The 19,837-nt window shown below is 41.4% G+C and overlaps 1 protein-coding gene across 20 annotated transcripts in view; it reads left to right on the forward strand.

The window, feature by feature from the left end:
- LOC101168333 (titin) overlaps positions 1–19,837 on the forward strand; it is a 198,335-nt gene that overhangs the window by 167,564 nt on the left and 10,934 nt on the right. For all 20 annotated transcript variants that reach the window (XM_023950682.1, XM_023950697.1, XM_023950696.1 and 17 more), the window contains 35 exons: positions 14–310; positions 497–1,084; positions 1,192–1,494; positions 1,585–1,881; positions 2,061–2,348; positions 2,447–2,746; positions 2,850–3,001; positions 3,083–3,233; positions 3,352–3,651; positions 3,799–5,565; positions 5,690–5,983; positions 6,117–6,404; positions 6,535–6,834; positions 6,932–7,266; positions 7,515–9,246; positions 9,336–9,638; positions 9,716–10,027; positions 10,124–10,414; positions 10,495–10,794; positions 11,647–11,788; positions 11,883–12,046; positions 12,132–12,434; positions 13,292–13,573; positions 13,657–14,250; positions 14,368–14,658; positions 14,797–15,096; positions 15,781–16,083; positions 16,197–16,499; positions 16,598–16,866; positions 16,979–17,294; positions 17,421–17,726; positions 17,894–18,193; positions 18,316–18,891; positions 19,033–19,338; positions 19,427–19,809. In XM_023950682.1, coding sequence (XP_023806450.1) covers positions 14–310; positions 497–1,084; positions 1,192–1,494; positions 1,585–1,881; positions 2,061–2,348; positions 2,447–2,746; positions 2,850–3,001; positions 3,083–3,233; positions 3,352–3,651; positions 3,799–5,565; positions 5,690–5,983; positions 6,117–6,404; positions 6,535–6,834; positions 6,932–7,266; positions 7,515–9,246; positions 9,336–9,638; positions 9,716–10,027; positions 10,124–10,414; positions 10,495–10,794; positions 11,647–11,788; positions 11,883–12,046; positions 12,132–12,434; positions 13,292–13,573; positions 13,657–14,250; positions 14,368–14,658; positions 14,797–15,096; positions 15,781–16,083; positions 16,197–16,499; positions 16,598–16,866; positions 16,979–17,294; positions 17,421–17,726; positions 17,894–18,193; positions 18,316–18,891; positions 19,033–19,338; positions 19,427–19,809 — 13,736 coding nt within the window. The remainder of the gene's footprint in view (positions 1–13; positions 311–496; positions 1,085–1,191; positions 1,495–1,584; positions 1,882–2,060; positions 2,349–2,446; positions 2,747–2,849; positions 3,002–3,082; positions 3,234–3,351; positions 3,652–3,798; positions 5,566–5,689; positions 5,984–6,116; positions 6,405–6,534; positions 6,835–6,931; positions 7,267–7,514; positions 9,247–9,335; positions 9,639–9,715; positions 10,028–10,123; positions 10,415–10,494; positions 10,795–11,646; positions 11,789–11,882; positions 12,047–12,131; positions 12,435–13,291; positions 13,574–13,656; positions 14,251–14,367; positions 14,659–14,796; positions 15,097–15,780; positions 16,084–16,196; positions 16,500–16,597; positions 16,867–16,978; positions 17,295–17,420; positions 17,727–17,893; positions 18,194–18,315; positions 18,892–19,032; positions 19,339–19,426; positions 19,810–19,837) is intronic.

The raw sequence follows: 19,837 nt of genomic DNA on the forward strand, positions 1-19,837 counted from the left end.
TTTTTTTCTCTAGAAAAGCCAAGCCCACCACCAAAGCTAGGAGTCACTGATGTGACCAAAGAGAGTGTTTCAATTGCCTGGGAAAAACCTGAACAAGATGGAGGCAGCAGAGTTACTGGCTACATTGTTGAAGCATTAGAAAAAGGCCAAGAAAAGTGGGTCAAGTGTGGTGCAACGAAATTCACTCATTTAACGGTTAGTGGCCTGAGGGAGAATGCTGAGTACTTCTTCAGAGTCAGAGCTGAGAACCATGCAGGACTAAGTGATGTGAAGGAAACGATCATTCCTGTCATCGTCAAGGACCAACTTGGTAAGTGACAGGCAACTACAATGAACAATAAATTGCTTAGTGTAACTCATGAAGGCTCAGAAACACAGAAATATTAGTAGCTCCTTACTTGTTTCCATATTATTAGGAAAGTGTCCTACATTTTTAACAATTTCCAATGCAGGTTTTATTGTTTTAGTAACCAAGAACTTTTTTTTTTTGCTCTAGAACCTCCCGAGATCAATATGAAAGACTTTGCTCACAACACAGTGTATGTTAAAGCTGGTTCTACTCTAAAGTGTGAGATCCCACTGACGGGTCGACCTTTACCAAAAGTATCTCTTTCCAAGGATAATATGCCACTCAAGTCAACTATGAGGTTTAACTATGACGTCACTCCAGACAGTATCAAGATCGTTCTGCGTGAAAGCATTGCCGCGGACACTGGGCGCTATGACGTCACTGCTTCAAACTCCGGTGGAACCACCAAATCCTATGTTAATATTGTTGTTCTGGACCGTCCAAGTGCCCCACTTGGACCTGTAGAACTTTATGATGTCACTGAAGACAGTGTAAGCCTGATGTGGCTCCCTCCGGCTTATGAAGGCGGTAGCCCTATCACTAACTACATCATCCAGAAAAGAGAGACAACTACAGCCAATTGGATTGATGTATCTTCTGCTGTTGCTCGATGCACCATGAGGATCATGAAATTGACTACTGGGCTGGAATACCAGTTCAGAATAAGAGCTGAGAATAGATATGGAATCAGCGATCACATCGACTCCCCTCCTGTCGCAGTTAAACTCCCATACAGTAAGAAGTTTTATAAATACAGATCAATGTTTTCCTTATGAGATTAAGTTAAAATTATTGCAACAAATATTCCACCATATTTTTAATTTATTGTTTTTTTTCTCCAGCAATTCCAGAGGCTCCATCAGTTCCAGAAATTACTGCTGTGACCAAGGAGAGTGTCACAGTGGACTGGAAGGAGCCTAAGTCAGATGGAGGTAGCCACGTGTTTGGCTACCATCTCCTAATGAAAGACAAGAACAGCATTCTTTGGCAGACAGTTAGCAAAACAGTGATCCGGGCCACACACTTTAAGGTCACAAATATAAATGCCGGACTTATTTATGAGTTTAAAGTTGCAGCAGAAAATGCTGCTGGTGTTAGTGAATTCAGCAAGCCTTCAGATGCAGTGTTGGCCATTGATTCATGTGGTTAGTAAAAAGACATTCCTCCATTAACTATATCAAATTAAACTTGAATGGAATTTTCATTTTTTGCATTCTCTCCATTTCTTTTTGCAGAGCCACCCACTACTCTTCGGATCACTGACATAACAAAGAACACTATAAGTTTGGCTTGGGAGAAGCCAAACTATGATGGTGGATCTCCGATCACTGGTTATTTCATAGAGAAGAGAGATGGCGCAAATTCCAAGTGGTCCAAAGCAAACCTCACCAATATCACAGATAGTCACTTTACTGTAACTGGCCTTACTCAGGATGAAACATACGAATTTAGAGTTAAGGCCAGGAATGCAGTTGGTTCAATTAGCAGTCCATCTATTACTGCTGGACCAGCAACATGTGTGGACACTTATGGTAAGTCTTTGGGCTTTATTGCTTCTAGTTTGATGTTTGCCTTCAAAAGTATACATATTGTTATTTTTATCATGCACGGTTGTTTAGGCATAGTTTTAATTGTCATTTTTTTTAAAAACCTTTGGTATTTTTTTCTCTCCTTTATCTTTGTGGTGTAATCACTTATCTGTTTTACCTAGGCACCCCAGAAATTGAAATACCACAGGAGTATCTCAATGAAGTCAAGTACAAGGCTGGTTCTGATGTTGAACTCAAGTTTAATATTACAGCCAAACCTGCTCCCACCATTGAGTGGTTTAAGGATGGTAGAGAGCTTAAGCCCACCTCTCAACTCTCTTTCAAACATAAATTTCAGTCTACCAGTATATTCTTGAAGGAAACTACACGCATTAACTCTGGCACATATGAAGTGAGGGTCAAGAACTCTCTGGGATGTGCATGTGGAGTCGTCAGGCTGCTTATTCAAGGTATTTAAATGTTAAAATATTAAGCAAAATTAGCATAACATAGTAAATAATGTAAAGTATAACTGAAAGGCATGAATATGTGGTTTTCTACCCATTAGATAAGCCAGGTCCCCCTGCTGGAGAGATTCAAGTTAAAAAAGTAACAGCTGACAACGTCACCATCATGTGGTCCCCTCCTGATGATGAGGGTGGTGCCATGGTAACGCATTACATCGTAGAAAAGAGGGAGACCAGCAGGGTAATGTGGTCCATTGTGTCCGAAAAACTAGTCGACTGTATTGTGAACGTACCCAGACTCATCCAAGGCAATGAGTATATCTTCAGAGTACGTGGAGTGAACAAATATGGCATCGGAGACCCGCTGGAATCTCAGCCTATTGTTGCAAAGAACGCATTCGGTATCCATATAGACTACAATTTCTATTATTCATTACAGTTTTATCAGATTTTACCAATTTTATACAGGAAAGCCGTTAATCTTACCTTGTTTGTTTTATACAGTTCCTCCAAGTGAGCCTTCCAAACCTAAAGTTACCATGATTACCAAGTCCTCCATGACAGTGATCTGGGAACGACCTGCACTGGATGGAGGCAGTGACATTGATGGTTATTACCTGGAAAAAAGAGAGAAGAAAAGTCTGCAGTGGTTTAAGGTTTGTTTACTAAATCAATTTAAATTTTAATTTGGTGTTCACACACATCTATTTAATAACTTTCATGACTTTTATTTTTAGGTGGTGAAGGGTACCATCAGAGACACCAGGCAGAGAGTCAACAACCTAGTGGAAAATAATGAGTACCAATTCAGAGTTTGTGCTGTCAACAAGGCAGGAGCAGGAAACTACTCTGAAGCCTCTGAATTGTACAAGGCCTATGACCCCATTGGTATGTCTTTAGAATCTTTCTGGAGCCAGCAGAATATTTCTGGGACATTTTTTCTAGACAGTTTCATAGGATTAAGATGCAACTGCCAGCGATGCTGAGTGTTTTTTTTTCTCTCTAGATCTACCTGGCGAGCCCTCTAAACTCAGCATTATTGACTCCACAAAGACCTCCATCACCTTGGGCTGGGACAAGCCTGTCTATGATGGTGGCAGTAAAATCCTACACTACATTCTGGAGCAGATGACCTCAGATGACAAAGAATGGGTGATAATCAATCCAGAAGTGAAGACTTGCGAGTATGTGGTATCCCACCTCAAACCTGGTACCTACTATTACTTCAGAGTTTCAGCTGTCAACTGTAAAGGCAAAGGAGAGGACATCAAGATGTACCAGCCTGTTCAAGCCAAAGATATTTTAGGTTTGTCTTTTTATCTTACAAAAATACAGGAAAGAGAATCTGCTAGATGTTATAAAAACAAACATCAATTAATATTGTTATGAGGTATTGTTATCATACTAAGCTTCATAGTGTCAACTTTTTTTTTTTTTAATTTCCTTACAACAGAGGAAGCAGATTTAGACTTGGATGTGCCCATGACAACCCAATATGTGGCTAGAGCTGGACGGACTGTAGAAGTTTTTATTCCACTCAAGGGTCGACCTGCTCCCAATGTCACATGGCGACGTGGCGATCGCAACATGGCTAGTGATAATCGATTTACAATCAACAACACTGAGAGATCTACCACACTCATTATACCCAACGTCACCCGTGATGACTGTGGAAAATATTACCTGGAGATTGAGAATGGTGTTGGAGAACCCAAGATAATCACAGTTTCCCTCAAGGTTCAGGATAGTCCCTCTGCCTGCCAGAAACTGATCATCAAGAATGTAACAAGAGGAAAGCTGACCCTTAGTTGGGAGGCTCCTGTCATTGATGGAGGCTCTCCAGTAACTAATTATATTGTTGAAAAGAAAGCCTCCACCATGAAGGCCTACCAGGTGATCACGGCAGAGTGTCTAAACACATCTTACAAGGTGTCCGGCCTGGAGGAAGATATTGCATACTTTTTCCGTGTGTCTGCTGAAAACGAGTTTGGTACGGGTGATTGTTGTGAAACAACAGAGCCTGTCAGAGCGACAGAAACTCCTGGAGCTGTTAAAGATTTGGTAATGGTGGACTCTTCAAAGAATTCTGTAACTTTGCAGTGGACCAAACCTGACCATGATGGTGGTAGCTACATCACTGAGTACATCATTGAAAAAAGGAGCCAGGATGAGGTCAACTGGACCTTAGGTGCTACATGTAAACGCTGTACTTGTGAGGTTGCAGGACTCAGAGAAAATGCAATGGTTGACTTCAGAGTGTTTGCAAAGAATGAAAAAGGCAGGAGTGACTTTTCCCAGATTGGTCCAATCACAGTCATGGACTTTATAATTCCACCTGAAGCCAGTTTGACAGACTACCCCAATGGAGAGCTTGCTGTCCGTATTGGCCAAAATATCCACATTGAGCTGCCTTTTAAGGGTAAACCAAGACCTGCAATCAGCTGGATGAAAGATAACTTGCCTTTGAAGGAAAGTGAGAAGATTAGATTCAGGACCACTGACAACAAGACATCAGTCACAGTCAGAGGAGCAAAGAAGGAACACGCTGGCCAGTATACTTTGGTCCTGGATAACAGAACCATCAAAAACTATTTTGATATAAATGTGACCACTCTTGGACCCCCCTCGATACCTGTTGGTCCCATCCGTTTTGATGAAATAAAAGCTCAAAGTATTATTATCTCCTGGGATGAACCAAAAGATAACGGAGGTGGTGAGATAACCTGCTACAGTGTGGAGAAACGTGAAACATCCCATGCAAATTGGAAATTGGTCTGCTCCAGTGTGGTCAGAACGACCTTTAAAATCCCCAACCTGGTCAAGGGTACTGAATACCAATTCAGGATCCGTGCAGAGAACAAGTATGGTGTCAGTGAACCTCTCAACTCATCAGATATAATTGCCCAGCACCAGTACAAGCCTCCTGGTGCGCCAGGAAAGCCAGTGGCCTACAACATCACCAGTGATGGCATGACCATTAAGTGGGATGCTCCAGCTTTTGATGGAGGTTCCCCCATTCTAGGTTATCATGTTGAGAAAAAAGACAGAAACAGCCTTTTGTGGGAAAAAGTCAATTCCACAATCATTTCTAACAGAGAATATAGGATCATAAGTCTTCTTGAAGGCCTGGAGTACTCGTTTAGAGTCTATGCTGAGAACAATGCTGGACTCAGCCCTGTTAGTGAGCAGAGCAAACATGCTCTTGCCATCTCTCCTGTTGGTAAGTCCCACATTTAAAAATATTTCAGCCTTGTCCTAAATTAAATGAGATTTCTTCATAAGACATTTTGTATTACATGTGCTCTGTTAAAATATGTATAATATTTTGCTGTCCCATAATTTAGATCCACCTGGCACCCCTGTCTGCGTTGATGTAACTAGAGACTCAGTCACGTTGCAATGGGATGTTCCCAAACGAGATGGCGGCAGCAAAATTGTGGCCTACAGTGTAGAAAGGCGCCAAGGTCGTGGCAAGTGGCTCCGCTGCAACTTTACAGATGTCAGTGAAACTCAGTTCACTGTGTCCGGCCTATCTCCTGGAGACAGATTTGAATTTAGAGTTATGGCCAGAAATGCAATAGGCACAGTCAGTCCACCATCAAACTCCTCTGGATACATCATGACTAAAGATGAGAGCGGTAAGTACTCCAAGGGAAGTTTTAAAAAACAAAATAGGAAATCTCTATTTTACAAATCACAAAATCCAGTTCTAAAATAATTGGGATCTGAATTTATTATTATTTTTTTATGTTTCTTTCTCTAAACCTCCAGTTTCTCCTGAGATCGAATGGTCTCCAGATCAAATTGTTACTTTAAGGGCTGGAGAGAATGTTCGCCTGGGCTGCAAAATCACCGGGCGCCCCCTTCCTCAAGTGGTGTGGTACAAGGATGGCAAAGAAATTGATAAAAGAACAATGATTGATATTGAGATAACCACTGGCATTGGGACAAGCAGTCTGTTCATCCGGGATGCTGACAGGAATCACCGTGGCATCTACACTGTGGAAGCTAAAAATAACTCTGGTAGTAAGAAAGCTGACGTCAATGTTAGAGTGCAAGGTTAGTATAGAAAGTCAACCTAATTTTAATGGCTTTATCCATGTTCAATGATGGATACTGCATCCATACTACATACTGAATAATTTCCACTGTCTTTGAATTCATGCCCTTACTTTAAATGTCTATACAGACACACCTGGACCAGTTGAAGGTCCTATCCGTTTCACTGGTATCACTGCGGAGAAGTGCACAGTGTGGTGGAACCCACCAGAGAATGATGGATGTGCTGCCATCACACACTACACAGTGGAAAAAAGAGAAACATCAAGAATCTCCTGGGCCTTGGTCACATCTAAATGTGAAGCTTGTTCTTACAATGTAACCAACCTTATCAAAGGCAATGAGTACCAATTCAGAATTTCTGCTGTCAACAAGTTTGGTGTTGGCAAACCTCTAGACTCCGACCCAGTTGTTGCACAGATGCAGTACAGTAAGTGATTTTAGTCCAACATTATATTGTATGCTCACATTAACAATCTTAGAGTCTCCTTTGTAAACTGCAAATGTTTCTGTTCTGTTCTCCTCAGCCGTGCCTGATGCTCCTGGTACTCCAGATGCTACTCATATAACTGGAGATAGCATCACTTTATGTTGGACACGGCCAAGGTCAGATGGAGGAAACGAGATAAAATATTACATTCTGGAACGGAGAGAAAAGAAGAGCCTACGGTGGGTAAGAGTGTCCTCCAAGAGACCCATCACTGAACTAAGACACCGTGTAACCAACCTCACTGAAGGAAATGAGTATGAGTTCCGTGTCATGGCTGAGAATGGCGCTGGTGTTGGACCGGCCAGCAGCACTTCCAGGCTGTTCAGATGCAGGGAGCCAACCAGTGCTCCCAGTGCTCCAACAGTGATCAAGGTAAGTTTGCTACTAGTTAACACTCATAGAGGTGTTTTTTTTAATTTGAGAGAAATCAAAAATGTTTGTTCCTACATTCTATCTTATTTAATTTTGAAACATAAATGTAAAGTTTGAGATGTGTATTGCAGGAAATACTTTTACTTAGCATGTCAATTTAAGTTTACAGTAACTAATGTAAAGATGACTAACATTATGGCATTTATTATATTATATTGTTATACAATAAACATGTTTTAATTAAACAGGTCACTGACTCTACAAAGTCTTCCATCACACTTGAATGGACCAAGCCAGTCTTTGATGGTGGCCTGGAGATTATTGGCTACAATATCGACATGTGTAAAGCCAGCTTGGAGGAGTGGCACAGAATTAACAACCAGATTTGTATATACAATACATTCACTGCCAAGGGCTTGGTACCTGGAGAGCTTTACAAATTTAGAGTCAGTGCTGTGAATGGATCCGGACAGGGTGAAGCTTCAGTGATGCCCAGCCCTGTACAGGCCTTGGACAGACTAACATCTCCAGAAATTGAAATTGATGCCAGCTTCAAGCAAACTCACATTGTGAAGAATGGAGGCACTGTCACTCTACAAATTTCTTTCAGAGGGAAGCCAACTCCCCTTGCTACTTGGTCTAAGGTAGATGGTGAGCTACCTGTCATGGCTGATATTAACACTACAGACTCATTATCAGTTTTGACCATTGAAGGTTGTACCAGGTATGAGGCTGGAAAATATACATTGTCCTTGGAAAATAACAGTGGCCGCAAGTCAATAACATTCACTGTCAAAGTGCTGGACACCCCTGGACCTCCAGGGGCAATTGCCTTCAAAGATGTCACCCGTGGAGCTTTGACAATAATGTGGGATGCCCCCTCCAATGATGGTGGATCCCGAATCCACCACTACATGGTGGACAAGCGTGAAGCCAGCCGGCTAGCCTGGCAAGAGGTTAGCAGCAAGTGTTCTCGCCAGATGATCAGAATAACTGGTCTGGATATTGGTGTTCCGTACTTGTTTAGGGTGACTGCTGTTAATCAGTATGGTAAGGGAGAAGCTCGTGAGATGACTGAGCCTATCATCGCCACCGAAGAACCTGCACCGCCTAAAAGACTAGATGTAATTGACACGACCAACTCCACAGCATCGCTGGTGTGGCTGAAACCTGACCATGATGGGGGCAGCCGTGTCAGAGGCTATATTGTAGAGTTTAGAGTTAAAGGAACTGATGTTTGGGTTGTTTATGGAGAAACAAAGTCTTTGAAAATGCTGGTGGAGGGTCTTTCTGAGAACAAAGAATATGACTTCAGGGTCAAGGCCAAGAATGATGCTGGGATTAGTGACCCACAGGCTACCTTCAGCTCTGTAGTCATCAAGGAACCTCGCATTGAACCAACTGCTGACCTCAGCAACATAACCAACCAGCTTATCACCTGTAAAGCTTCCAACACTTTCACTATAGATGTCCCTATTAGTGGTAGACCTGCACCTAAGGTCACATGGAAGCTGGAAGAAATTAAGCTGAAAGAGACAGACAGGGTCTCAATCAAGACTACAAAGGAGAGAGCTACCTTGGTGGTAAAAGACAGCAAAAGAAGTGACAGTGGCAAGTACTACTTGACCCTGGAAAATGCTGCTGGTGTGAAGACATTTACAGTGACTGTGGTGATTGTTGGAAGACCTAGCCCACCTACAGGGCCTGTTGAGATCTCTGAAATCAGCTCCGAATCCTGCACTTTGTCGTGGACAGAACCAACTGATGACGGGGGCACTGAGATCACCAACTACATTGTTGAAAAGCGTGAGTCTGGCTCTGCTTCTTGGCAAGTGGTAAACTCCAGTGTGAAGAGAACTACGATTAAAGTGACTCATCTCACCAAATACATGGAATACACATTTAGAGTTTGTGCTGAGAACAAATTTGGAGTAAGCAAATCCATCGAGTCTGCAGCTGTAGTAATTGAACATCCATTTGGTAAGCCCTACTTTACTAGAGAAAAACCTAATTTACTTTTTTTGCATATTAATATTTTAATATTTATCCAATTATGCTCATTTTCACAGTTGCCCCAAGCCCTCCGACTCGTCCAGATGTGGTATCTGTATCGGCCAACGTCATTAGCATTAAGTGGGATGTACCATATGCCGATGGAGGTAGCAAAGTGACAGGGTACTGGATTGAGAAGAAGGAGAGAAATACAATTTTGTGGGTAAGGGAGAACAAGCTGCCATGCCTGGAGTGCCATTACAAAGTGTCAAACCTGATTGAAGGCCTCGAGTACCAATTCAGAGTATATGCCATGAACCTCGCTGGACTTAGCAAACCTAGCGAGGCTTCCAGACCAGTGGTGGCACTAAATCCTGTTGGTAAGGGAAAATTTGCTTATGTAATGTATAATTTGCTAAATAACTTTGTGATTAAACCCCTCTTCTGCTTGGCTCAGATCCTCCTGGTAAACCTGAGGTAACAGATGTTACAAGGTCTTCTGTGTCACTATGCTGGACTGTGCCTTTTAACGATGGCGGCAGTAGGATCATTGGTTATGTAGTGGAGAAAAAAGTGTACAGCAATGACGAGTGGGATGACAACCGCTGGCTCAAGTGCAATTATACCACAATCACTGAGAACTACTTCACCATCATCAACCTTGGAGAGGGAGAAACTTATGAATACCGCGTAATTGCCAAGAATGCTGCTGGAGTCCACAGTGCACCTTCTGAAACGACTGGACCGGTCACATGCAAGGACGAATACAGTATGTTCAGACACCTTTTTGTTTGCATATTTATTTCAGATTTGTTTGTTTTTGTCTGTTCTGTTCATCCAATTAACTAAAACATATTCAATACAGGTCCTCCCAAAGCCGAGCTTGACAGCAAGCTGAAAGGCGAGACTATCACAGTCACAGCTGGCTCTGATGTAGTCCTAGATGCTGCAGTGGGAGGAAAACCAGAACCTACAGTTTACTGGTCAAAGGGGGACAAAATTTTGGAGCTTGGAGAAAAGTATTCACTAACCTACACACCAACCAGAGCTATGACTGTCATAAAGAACTGTGACAGATCAGATACTGGCAGATACATTCTCACAGTCAAGAATGCAAGTGGCATCAAAACTGCTGCTGTCAGTGTTAAAGTTCTGGGTAAGGAAATTTAGTTTCCTTCTTTTGCTTTCTGATTATTTCGTAAATATATTAACTTTTGAAAGAAAATTTTCTTTCAGACACTCCTGGGCCTCCAGCTGACAAGATATTGATCACTAGAGTGACAGAAGAAAAATGCACAGTGTCCTGGAAGATTCCTCTGGAAGATGGTGGCGACATAGTAACCCACTACATTGTGGAGCGTCGTGAGACTAGTCGTCTGAACTGGGTTATAATGGAATCTGAATGCAAGTCTTTGTCATGTGTGAGCAGCAAATTGATCAAGAACAATGAGTACATCTTCAGGGTTAGAGGAGTCAACAAGTTCGGCCCAGGAGTTCCTCTCGAATCTGATCCTGTCATTGCCAGAAATGCTTACAGTGAGTCAATTTTTTGATAAATTATTTAGTAAATGATTAGATCAGTGTTGCTTGTTTTAAAGATTTTGAAGGGTATTATTACGTGAAATTGTGACAATGTTTGCAAGTTTTTTTTCAGAAAGACTGTTTAATTAAAAAAAACTTCAATATAGTAAATTTTTCAAGTTATTAATAATGTCATAACTTTTTAGTGACCAGTAAAGTCTTTTACAGAATTGATGGTCTGTGCTCAACATAAATCAGGGAATCTGTGGAAAGACAAGTTCAGGTTTTCTAAATTTGAAGTAAAATCATGATTTAGATTGTTTGATTTTCTAATGAATCACTGCAACCATGAAAGACGACACCATGCAGAGCTAACAAAAATTTCTATGATGAAATGAATTTTCCATCTTGTAAATTGACCATTTAGTAGAAAATTTTACACAATAATCACCTATTCATTAATAAAGAATTCATTCTTAAAGAACAGCCTGAGTCACATGAGTCGCAAAGGTTCTCCTGGTCAAATCTTGCATTTTCCTAAAGTTTGATATCTTTCTAAGAAGCAGATTGTTGTGAATGATTGGTGGCTATCACTATCACAAGGGCTTAAAAGTCCAACATCACTGAATGCTGCTCCTCTAACAGGCACTTTAAGAAGAACTGCACAAGCCACAAACATGTGAGCAGAAGTACATGAAATAAGGGATCAAAAATCTTAAAGTCCTTAAAGTTATACATGGCCATCTGTGTCCAATGTAATTTGTAACCACTACTGTTGCTGGTGTCTTCAAAGCCATATTTCAGACTGTAGACATTTTCTGTTGTCTTTGTTAATGGGACTTAAATGTAATTTACATTTTTTCTCAGCCGTACCATCCCAGCCAGGCACACCGGAAGCCACAACGGTGGGTAAGGAGCTTGTCATCCTTGAATGGATGAAGCCTGAGAGCGACGGAGGCAGTGAAATAAAAACCTATGTTGTGGAAAAAAGAGAAATGAGCAGCACAAGGTCAGAACATCTTCCACTACATTTAAATACACACAGATTTTTACATTATAAAAGAAAAAAAAAAATCACCTTTTCTGTTATTCTTCTGATTCAGATGGACGCGAGTGAACAGAAATTATACCATCTATGACACACGTCTAAAGATCACAGGCTTGCTGGAGGGAAGCGAGTATCAATTCAGGGTGATAGCCGTTAATGCTGCTGGAGACAGTCAGCCAAGTGATGCGTCACCGTACATCCTCTGTAAAGACCCAACATGTAAGAAATTTTCATTTTTCCATACGTCATGAAATCCATTTAAATTATAATACACCATAAATAAACACGTTTTCAACCACTTTAGACACCCCAGCTGCTCCCTCTACTCCTCGCATCACTGACACGACCAAGCACAGCATCAGCATGACCTGGACAAGACCTATGTACGACGGTGGCTCAGACGTCACTGGCTACGTTGTGGAGATCCTGGAAGAGGGCACGCAGCAGTGGTATCGCGCCTCTGCAAAACCTCTAACCAGCAACGAGTATGTGGCCGCTGGCTTGGCAGCTAATAAGAAGTACAGGTTCAGGGTAGCTGCCATCAACAGCAAAGGCACTGGGGAGTTTAGTGAACCAAGTGCTGAGGTTGAGCCACTGGAAAGAGTTGGTAAGTGATTGATGATCATTTCTTTGTCAGTCAAGGTTCAAAGCATCCATTTTAATTCTTCATTAAGTGTTAAGCTAGAATGTGTAGCTTTATAACTGTCAATTTATAGCTGACCTCAAAATTATAGTCTTAAAATCATTTGACTAAAAATATTTCTAATTGAATTAGAGAAATGTTAAGCAAAAAAACACTTCCTTTAGTAAGTGGCCATCCTCTTATCTTGTGGCCTTCAATAAAGTCTAATGTAATTATAAGATAATTATTAAAAAAAAAACATTAGACTTTATAAAAGTTGGCCAATGCTAAATAGCTAGCGACCTAACAGGAAGTTCAAGTAGCTAAGCTTTATTTTTTCATAAAGCAGCTCTAACAACCACAGCAACTGAATGTCCATATAGTCAATCTGAGGACACCTTGATCCAAAAAGGTATATTTTGTCAAATTCAAATATTAAGACAACATAAACATAACAATAACTAGGGTTTGTTTGCTTGTCGAAAGAAAAGTGAAAGTTTTGACTTTAACTTTATCATTGAACTGCCGCCCCCTAAGCTATGACAAACATACATTTTCCATTTCTGTCCGTTCTCTTATTTTCCACAATAAACAAAAAAAAAAGAAATAAAATTAATAAAATGGGAAAAGAAGTTCCCTAATTTTAACTAATAAAGATCAAAGAAAGATCTTTTGGAACAGCCCCCAAGATAAAAGAAACTTTCTTCAACTTTAAGAAGATACATTTTATGAATATCTTCTTATTACATAAAATTTAACTTGCAATTCTCTATTTATTCTACCAATTAACAATTCTTGTTTTGATTACTAAACAAATCTTGTGCTGGCTTTTATCAATCCAGAAATGCCAGACTTGGAGTTGGCTGAAGACCTGAAGAAAACCGTGTGTTTGCGCGCGGGTGGTACCATGCGTTTGTTCGTGTCCGTGACTGGCAGGCCAACTCCAGTGGTTGCCTGGAGGAAAACAGGCGTGGAACTACAGAGCCGAGGCTACATTGAGACTACAGACAGCTACACCTCACTGATAGTGGAGAAAGTTAACCGCTACGACTCGGGAAAATACACTGTAGAAGCAGAAAATCCATCTGGCAAGAAGACTACCATCATACTGGTTAAAGTTTATGGTATGTCAAGATTGATTCATTCACAAAAACCATTAAAAAATGAATCAGATTTTGACTGTTGACTTAATTCTTTTTTCATTCAGATACTCCTGGTCCTCCAAGTGCAGTCAAAATAAAAGACTACACTAAAGAATCTGTTGTGATCACCTGGGATGTTCCTAACATCGATGGTGGTGCCCATGTCAGCAATTACATCATAGAAAAGCGTGAAGCCAACATGAAATCATACAAAACGGTCACCACAGAGTGCAGGAAAACCCTCTACAGAATTACAGGTTTGGAGGAGGGTGTACACTACTTCTTCAGAGTCCTACCAGAGAACATCTATGGTGTTGGTGAACCTTGCGAAACGGCAGAAGCTGTGCTAGTGTGTGAAGTACCATCAGTACCGGCGGACCTCCAGATTAGTGATGTCACCAAGTCTTCTGTGACTCTCCGCTGGGAGAAACCCTTGCATGATGGTGGCAACCGGCTTACAGGGTACATCATCGAAGCCTGCAAAGTGGGTTCAGATAGGTGGAATACAGTGGCCTCAGTCAAGGCTTCAGTTTCACACCACACTATTCAGTCCCTGACTGAGAATGATCAGTACCTGTTCAGGATACGTGCAACAAACAGCAGGGGAGCCAGTGAGCCCATGGATATTGTCGCACCAGTTACTGTCCAGGAAATCAAGGGTGAGTTGTTACAGCACCACACACTGCCGCAGTTAATTCCCTTTGTTTTTAAATAATTCCAGCAAAGCTTTAAAGAAATCCTTCCAATATGATAAAAATATTTTGTTTTTATTTCAGTGATGCCAAAGATTGACATAACGGGTATTCCTCAAAAGATTGTTCATGTCCATCGTGGTAAAAACATTGACCTTAACATCCCCATAAAAGCAAGACCACAGCCGGTCTGCTCCTGGTTCTTCAATGGGGTTAAGCTAAAGGACAGCTTGGATCGCATTAAAATTGACAGCAATGGAAAATTCACACATCTCATTATCCGTGACACGACCATCAACGACACAGGAGATTACACATTGGAGGTGAAAAATGCCATTGGCATGGCAACCGAGGTTATCAAGGTCATCATCCTAGGTATGAAAATATGCAAATAAAGATATATTCTAATGTTTTGCTGGTAAAAAAAGAAGTTATGTGGATAAAAGAGATATAACTTTTGAAATGCTTGGACAAATGTCATGATACAGAAACTCACTAATAATTTCTGTTCAGACAAACCTGGAATTCCAGTGGGCCCAATAAAGATTGAAGAAGTTGATGGTATATCAGTAACAGTCAGCTGGGAGCCTCCAGAGAAGGATGGAGGTGCTAACATTAGTGGCTATGTTGTGGAACAGCGTGATGCCCATCGTCCAGGCTGGAGCACTGTGTCAGAGTCAGTGACGAGACCTTGCTATAAGTTCAGTCGACTCTCCGAGGGAACAGAGTATGTTTTCCGAGTTGCAGCCATGAATCGCTTTGGAGTTGGAGGCTTCCTGCAATCTGAAGTTGTGGAGTGCAAGAGCGCCAAAAGTAAGTTCACTTTACATCAAGTATAAATAATGGATGTGTTCTAGGATCACAATTATTTTTAAAGGTTTGTAATGGTTACCAGAGGGCTAGGAGGGAACACGCAAACAGGAACCAAAAAAGGCGGCAACCCTTACATTACGTTTCTCAAACTAAGATTATTTTGCTATTGAAAAACTTTTTTTTTCTTGAAACAAGGTTTTTTTTTACTTTCTTGAAATTCATTTTTTGCAGTGTAGCTTTTGCACTGAAATGTCAATGATATGTCGTGCATCTAGTCTTTAAAGCACAGTTAGTTTTTCAATGAATTCTTTTGGGTGTTAATGATAGAAAAGATAAATAGATTTCTCTTTTATTTTCTAATTAAAACCTTAGGTATTGCGCACTTCTTAGAAATTAAAAAAGGAATACAAGGAGCTTTACGTTTAAAAAAAAATAGAAGAAAAGGACTCCCAACTTGAAACCCCTAACTTGCTTAAACCCTGCATTTCTTTATTAATTAAAATGCTCCCAATATATCCAGGCCTACCCTAAAGATTAGGCTAATCAAGAGAGCTTCAAGTATTAGCAGCACTGGCCACAGTCTTTATAGCCAAGGACAAACACCCTCTCAATGAAGATGACAATAACTGAAGACACACTAAAAGACAGAAAAATAATTAAATCATTTTTGCTTCTTTTTTTTAGCCATCCCTGGACCTCCAAGTACACCAGAGGTGCTTGATGTCACCCATGAAGGCATGACTTTGACCTGGAATCCACCTGAGGACAATGGTGGATCTACAATTGCTGGATACATCATAGAACGCAAAGAGGCCCGTTCTGACAGGTGGATGAGGATCAACAAGAACCCTGTTACAATGACAAGGTACCGTTCCTCTGGACTGATTGAAGGTCTGGAGTATGAGTTCCGTATTACTGCAATCAACTCCAGAGGAGCTGGCAAGCCCAGTGAAAGCTCTGTCATCACTGTCGCCATGGATCCAATTGGTACGCAATTAAAAACAAACTTTTCACTTGCTTCATTAAGCCTGTTGTGTAGCGACCAACAGGTAAATTTCTTTATGTGAGATCAGCATTTGTTTCGCTTTGTTGCTAAACAGAACCTCCAGGTGCTCCACTTCAGCCCAGGGTCACCGACGCCACAAGGACTTCAGTCTCACTGGCCTGGCTTCCACCTGAGGAGGAGGGTGGCTCTGTAATAACAGGCTACTTGATAGAAATGCAGAAAGTGGATCAAGTAGAATGGACACTATGCAACACCACACCCACAAAGATGTGCGAATACACCCTTACTCACATGCCTCAGGGAGCAGAGTACAAATTCAGAGTGATTGCCTGCAATGCTGGTGGTGCTGGAGAGCCTGCTGAGATTCCTGGAGTTGTTAAAGTCCAAGAGATGCTTGGTAAAACAATAATTTCACCAAAATACAGTACAAATTTTGATTTTGGTGAGAGATTATGTATGGTAAATTTTACATTTAAATGACTATTTCTTGTTTAGATTATCCTGACTATGAACTTGATCGGAAGTACGCAGAAGGCTATGTGGTGCGGCAGGGTGGAGTCATTCACCTGTCTGTACCCATTAAGGGTAAACCAATCCCAACCACCAAATGGACAAAGGATGGCCACGACATCTCCCATCGCGCTATGATTGCCACCCATGACAACATAACTGAGCTCGTTATTAAAGAGGCGCACAAAGACGATACTGGCACTTATGACTTGGTGCTGGAGAACAAATGTGGAAGGAAAGCCGTTTATATCAAGGTCTGTGAAATATCTGGTTGAGTAAAAACCTACCTGATGTATGTGGCGAATCATTCATCTTAAGAGATCAATGTGTTTGTAACTTTGCACTCTCTATGTATCCCAATTTAAGGTTAAAGTAATTGGCCAGCCTAATCCCCCAGAAGGTCCTCTTGAATTTGATGACATTCAGGCCAGATCGGTACGGGTCAGCTGGAGGTCACCTGCAGACGACGGCGGTTCAGACATCCTGGGTTACATTGTGGAAAGGCGGGAAGTGCCCAAAGCGGCTTGGTATACTGTAGATGCGCGAGTTACAGAAACTGCTCTGGTGGTGAAAGGCCTGAAGGAAAATGTTGAGTACCACTTTAGGGTTTCCGCTGAGAACCAGTTTGGTGTTAGCAAATCTCTCAAGTCAGATGAATCTGTCATACCAAAGACTCCACTTTGTGAGTAAAATATAACAATTACTGCCCATAAATATTTTAAACTAGATTTCTGTTTAATAATATTAGAAGTGGACTATGGATAACATGTACAGAGGTAAAGTTTGCTTTTAATGCGCTTTTAAACAGGTCCACCTGAACCACCCAGCAACCCACCTGAGATCATGGACGTCACCAAGTCCACAGTGTCATTATCCTGGGCCAGGCCCCGCGATGATGGAGGCTCACGTATCACAGGATACTATGTTGAAAGACGGGAGGTGTCAACAGAGAAATGGGTTCGACACAACAAGACTCACATCACTACAACCATGTTCAACATCACAGGCCTCATTACTGATGCAGAGTACATGTTCAGAGTAGTAGCTCTGAATGATATAGGACAAAGTGAACCTGGTCCTCCATCAGAGTCTGTGGTCTGCAAAGATCCATTTGGTATGTCTCTATTACTTGATCCCCATTTTAAAATGTTGAAGAGAATAATGCACTTTTGACATTTTTATTGAGTGCTTAAATAGAGGCAAAAAAGGTGCAAATTAAAACCTAAAAAGAATTCCAGTTTCTTACTAATATTGAACTTCTCGCTTTTTGTCTCTTCATAGACAAACCCAGTCAACCTGGAGAGATAGATATAATTTCTGTCACCAAAGATTCTATTACAATTCACTGGCTCCGGCCTGAGCAGGACGGAGGAAAAGAGATCTTGGGATACTGGATTGAGTACAGAGAGGCTGGAGAAAGCTCCTGGAAAAAATGTAATAAGGAGCGCTCTAAGGATCGTCAGTTTACCATGGGAGGCTTGATGGAGGCTACAGAGTACGAGTTCAGAGTCTTTGCCGAAAATGAGACAGGACTAAGCCGACCTCGTCGCACACCCATGGGCATTAAGACCAAACTAAGCGGTAAGATGTCAATAAGTTGAAAAACTATTCACATCAATCAGTGGCTTAGTTACAGGAAACTTTGTTGTATGACTTGAAACAGACAAAAGGTTTATCTAATTAACTTTTTTTTTTTATAACAGTTGGCGAAACTCCAGTTTTGAAGGAAGAGATTCAAGATGTAACCACCAAGCTTGGAGAGTCTGGTACACTAACCTGCGGCATTATTGGTAGACCTTTGCCAGAGATCAAGTGGTATAGGTTTGGTAAGGAACTGATCCAGAGCCGCAAGTACAAAATGAGCTCAGATGGCCGCAACCACTCCCTTAGCATCCTGACAGATGAGCAGGAAGATGAGGGCATGTACACCTGCAGGGCCATCAATGAGGCCGGAGAGATTGAGACCAGTGGAAAACTACGCTTGCAAGCTGCACCCCAATTTCATCCTGGCTTTCCACTTAAGGAGAAGTACTTTGCTGGAGCTGGAACCAGCCTTCGCCTCCATGTTGTTTACATTGGTCGTCCCATACCTCAAATTATGTGGTTCTATGGGAAGAAGCCTCTAAATTCCTCCGAAAATGTAATAATTGAAAACACAGAAAGTTACACCCACCTGGTGGTGAGAAACGTCCAGAGAAAAACCAACGCTGGTCGTTACAAGGTGCAACTCAGCAATTCTTTTGGAACTATTGACACAGTGTTGCGTGTTGAAATCCAAGGTAAAATAATCTAAAGTTGCTTACAATATTACATATAATAATCTAAAATTAATTGAATATATTTATATAGAAGTACAATTATGTAAAAAAAAAGCACAAAGTATTCTATTATCTACATTTCTGTAATTTGGGTTTTTCCAGACAAGCCTTCCATTCCTGAGGGACCTATCATTGTTGAAGCCCTGCTCAAGAGTTCGGTTGTCATCAGTTGGAAGGTTCCAAAGGATGATGGCGGTTCTCCAATCACCAACTACATAGTAGAGAAACGCGAGGCCAAGGAAGGTGAAAAGTGGCAGCTGGTGTCCTCCTCTATCTCTGGTACAACCTGTCGTGTCCCCAACCTCATAGAGAGCTCTGGCTACTACTTCAGAGTTTCTGCCCAAAACCAGTATGGAGTCAGTGAGAGTCTGGAGATCCCATCAGTGGTCATTATCAAGAGTCCATTTGGTATGACTTATTTTTTTAACTTTACATTTTTGTGATCGCATTTTACAAAAATGTACAGGTTATTGAAATGCACTTTTGTATTTCTCAGAAAAACCTGGTATGCCTCAGCAGCCGTTTATCCTTAGTGCCACCAAGGACAGCTGCGTTGTCTGCTGGAAGCCTCCAAGTAGTGATGGTGGAGCTAAAATCACTGGCTACTATCTTGAAAAGCGCGAGAAGAAACAGAACAAGTGGATGTCTGTGACTACTAAAAAGTGCACAGAGACCAGCTATGAAGTCACTGGCTTGATTGAAGGCTTTGAGTATGAGTTCCGTGTCAAATGTGAAAACATGGGTGGTGAAAGTGAATGGAGCGAGATCTCAGAGCCCATCGTCCCCAAGTCCGAACAGTCTCCTAAAGCTCCTGTTTTCAGGGAAGAGATAAGGGACATGACTGTCAAATACCATGCCAATGCCACTTTTGTCACAAAGGTATCTATTTTATTTGTTCATTTATTTT

The sequence above is a fragment of the Oryzias latipes genome, chromosome 21, assembly GCF_002234675.1.
Source record: "Oryzias latipes chromosome 21, ASM223467v1".
Taxonomy (NCBI): domain Eukaryota; kingdom Metazoa; phylum Chordata; class Actinopteri; order Beloniformes; family Adrianichthyidae; genus Oryzias; species Oryzias latipes.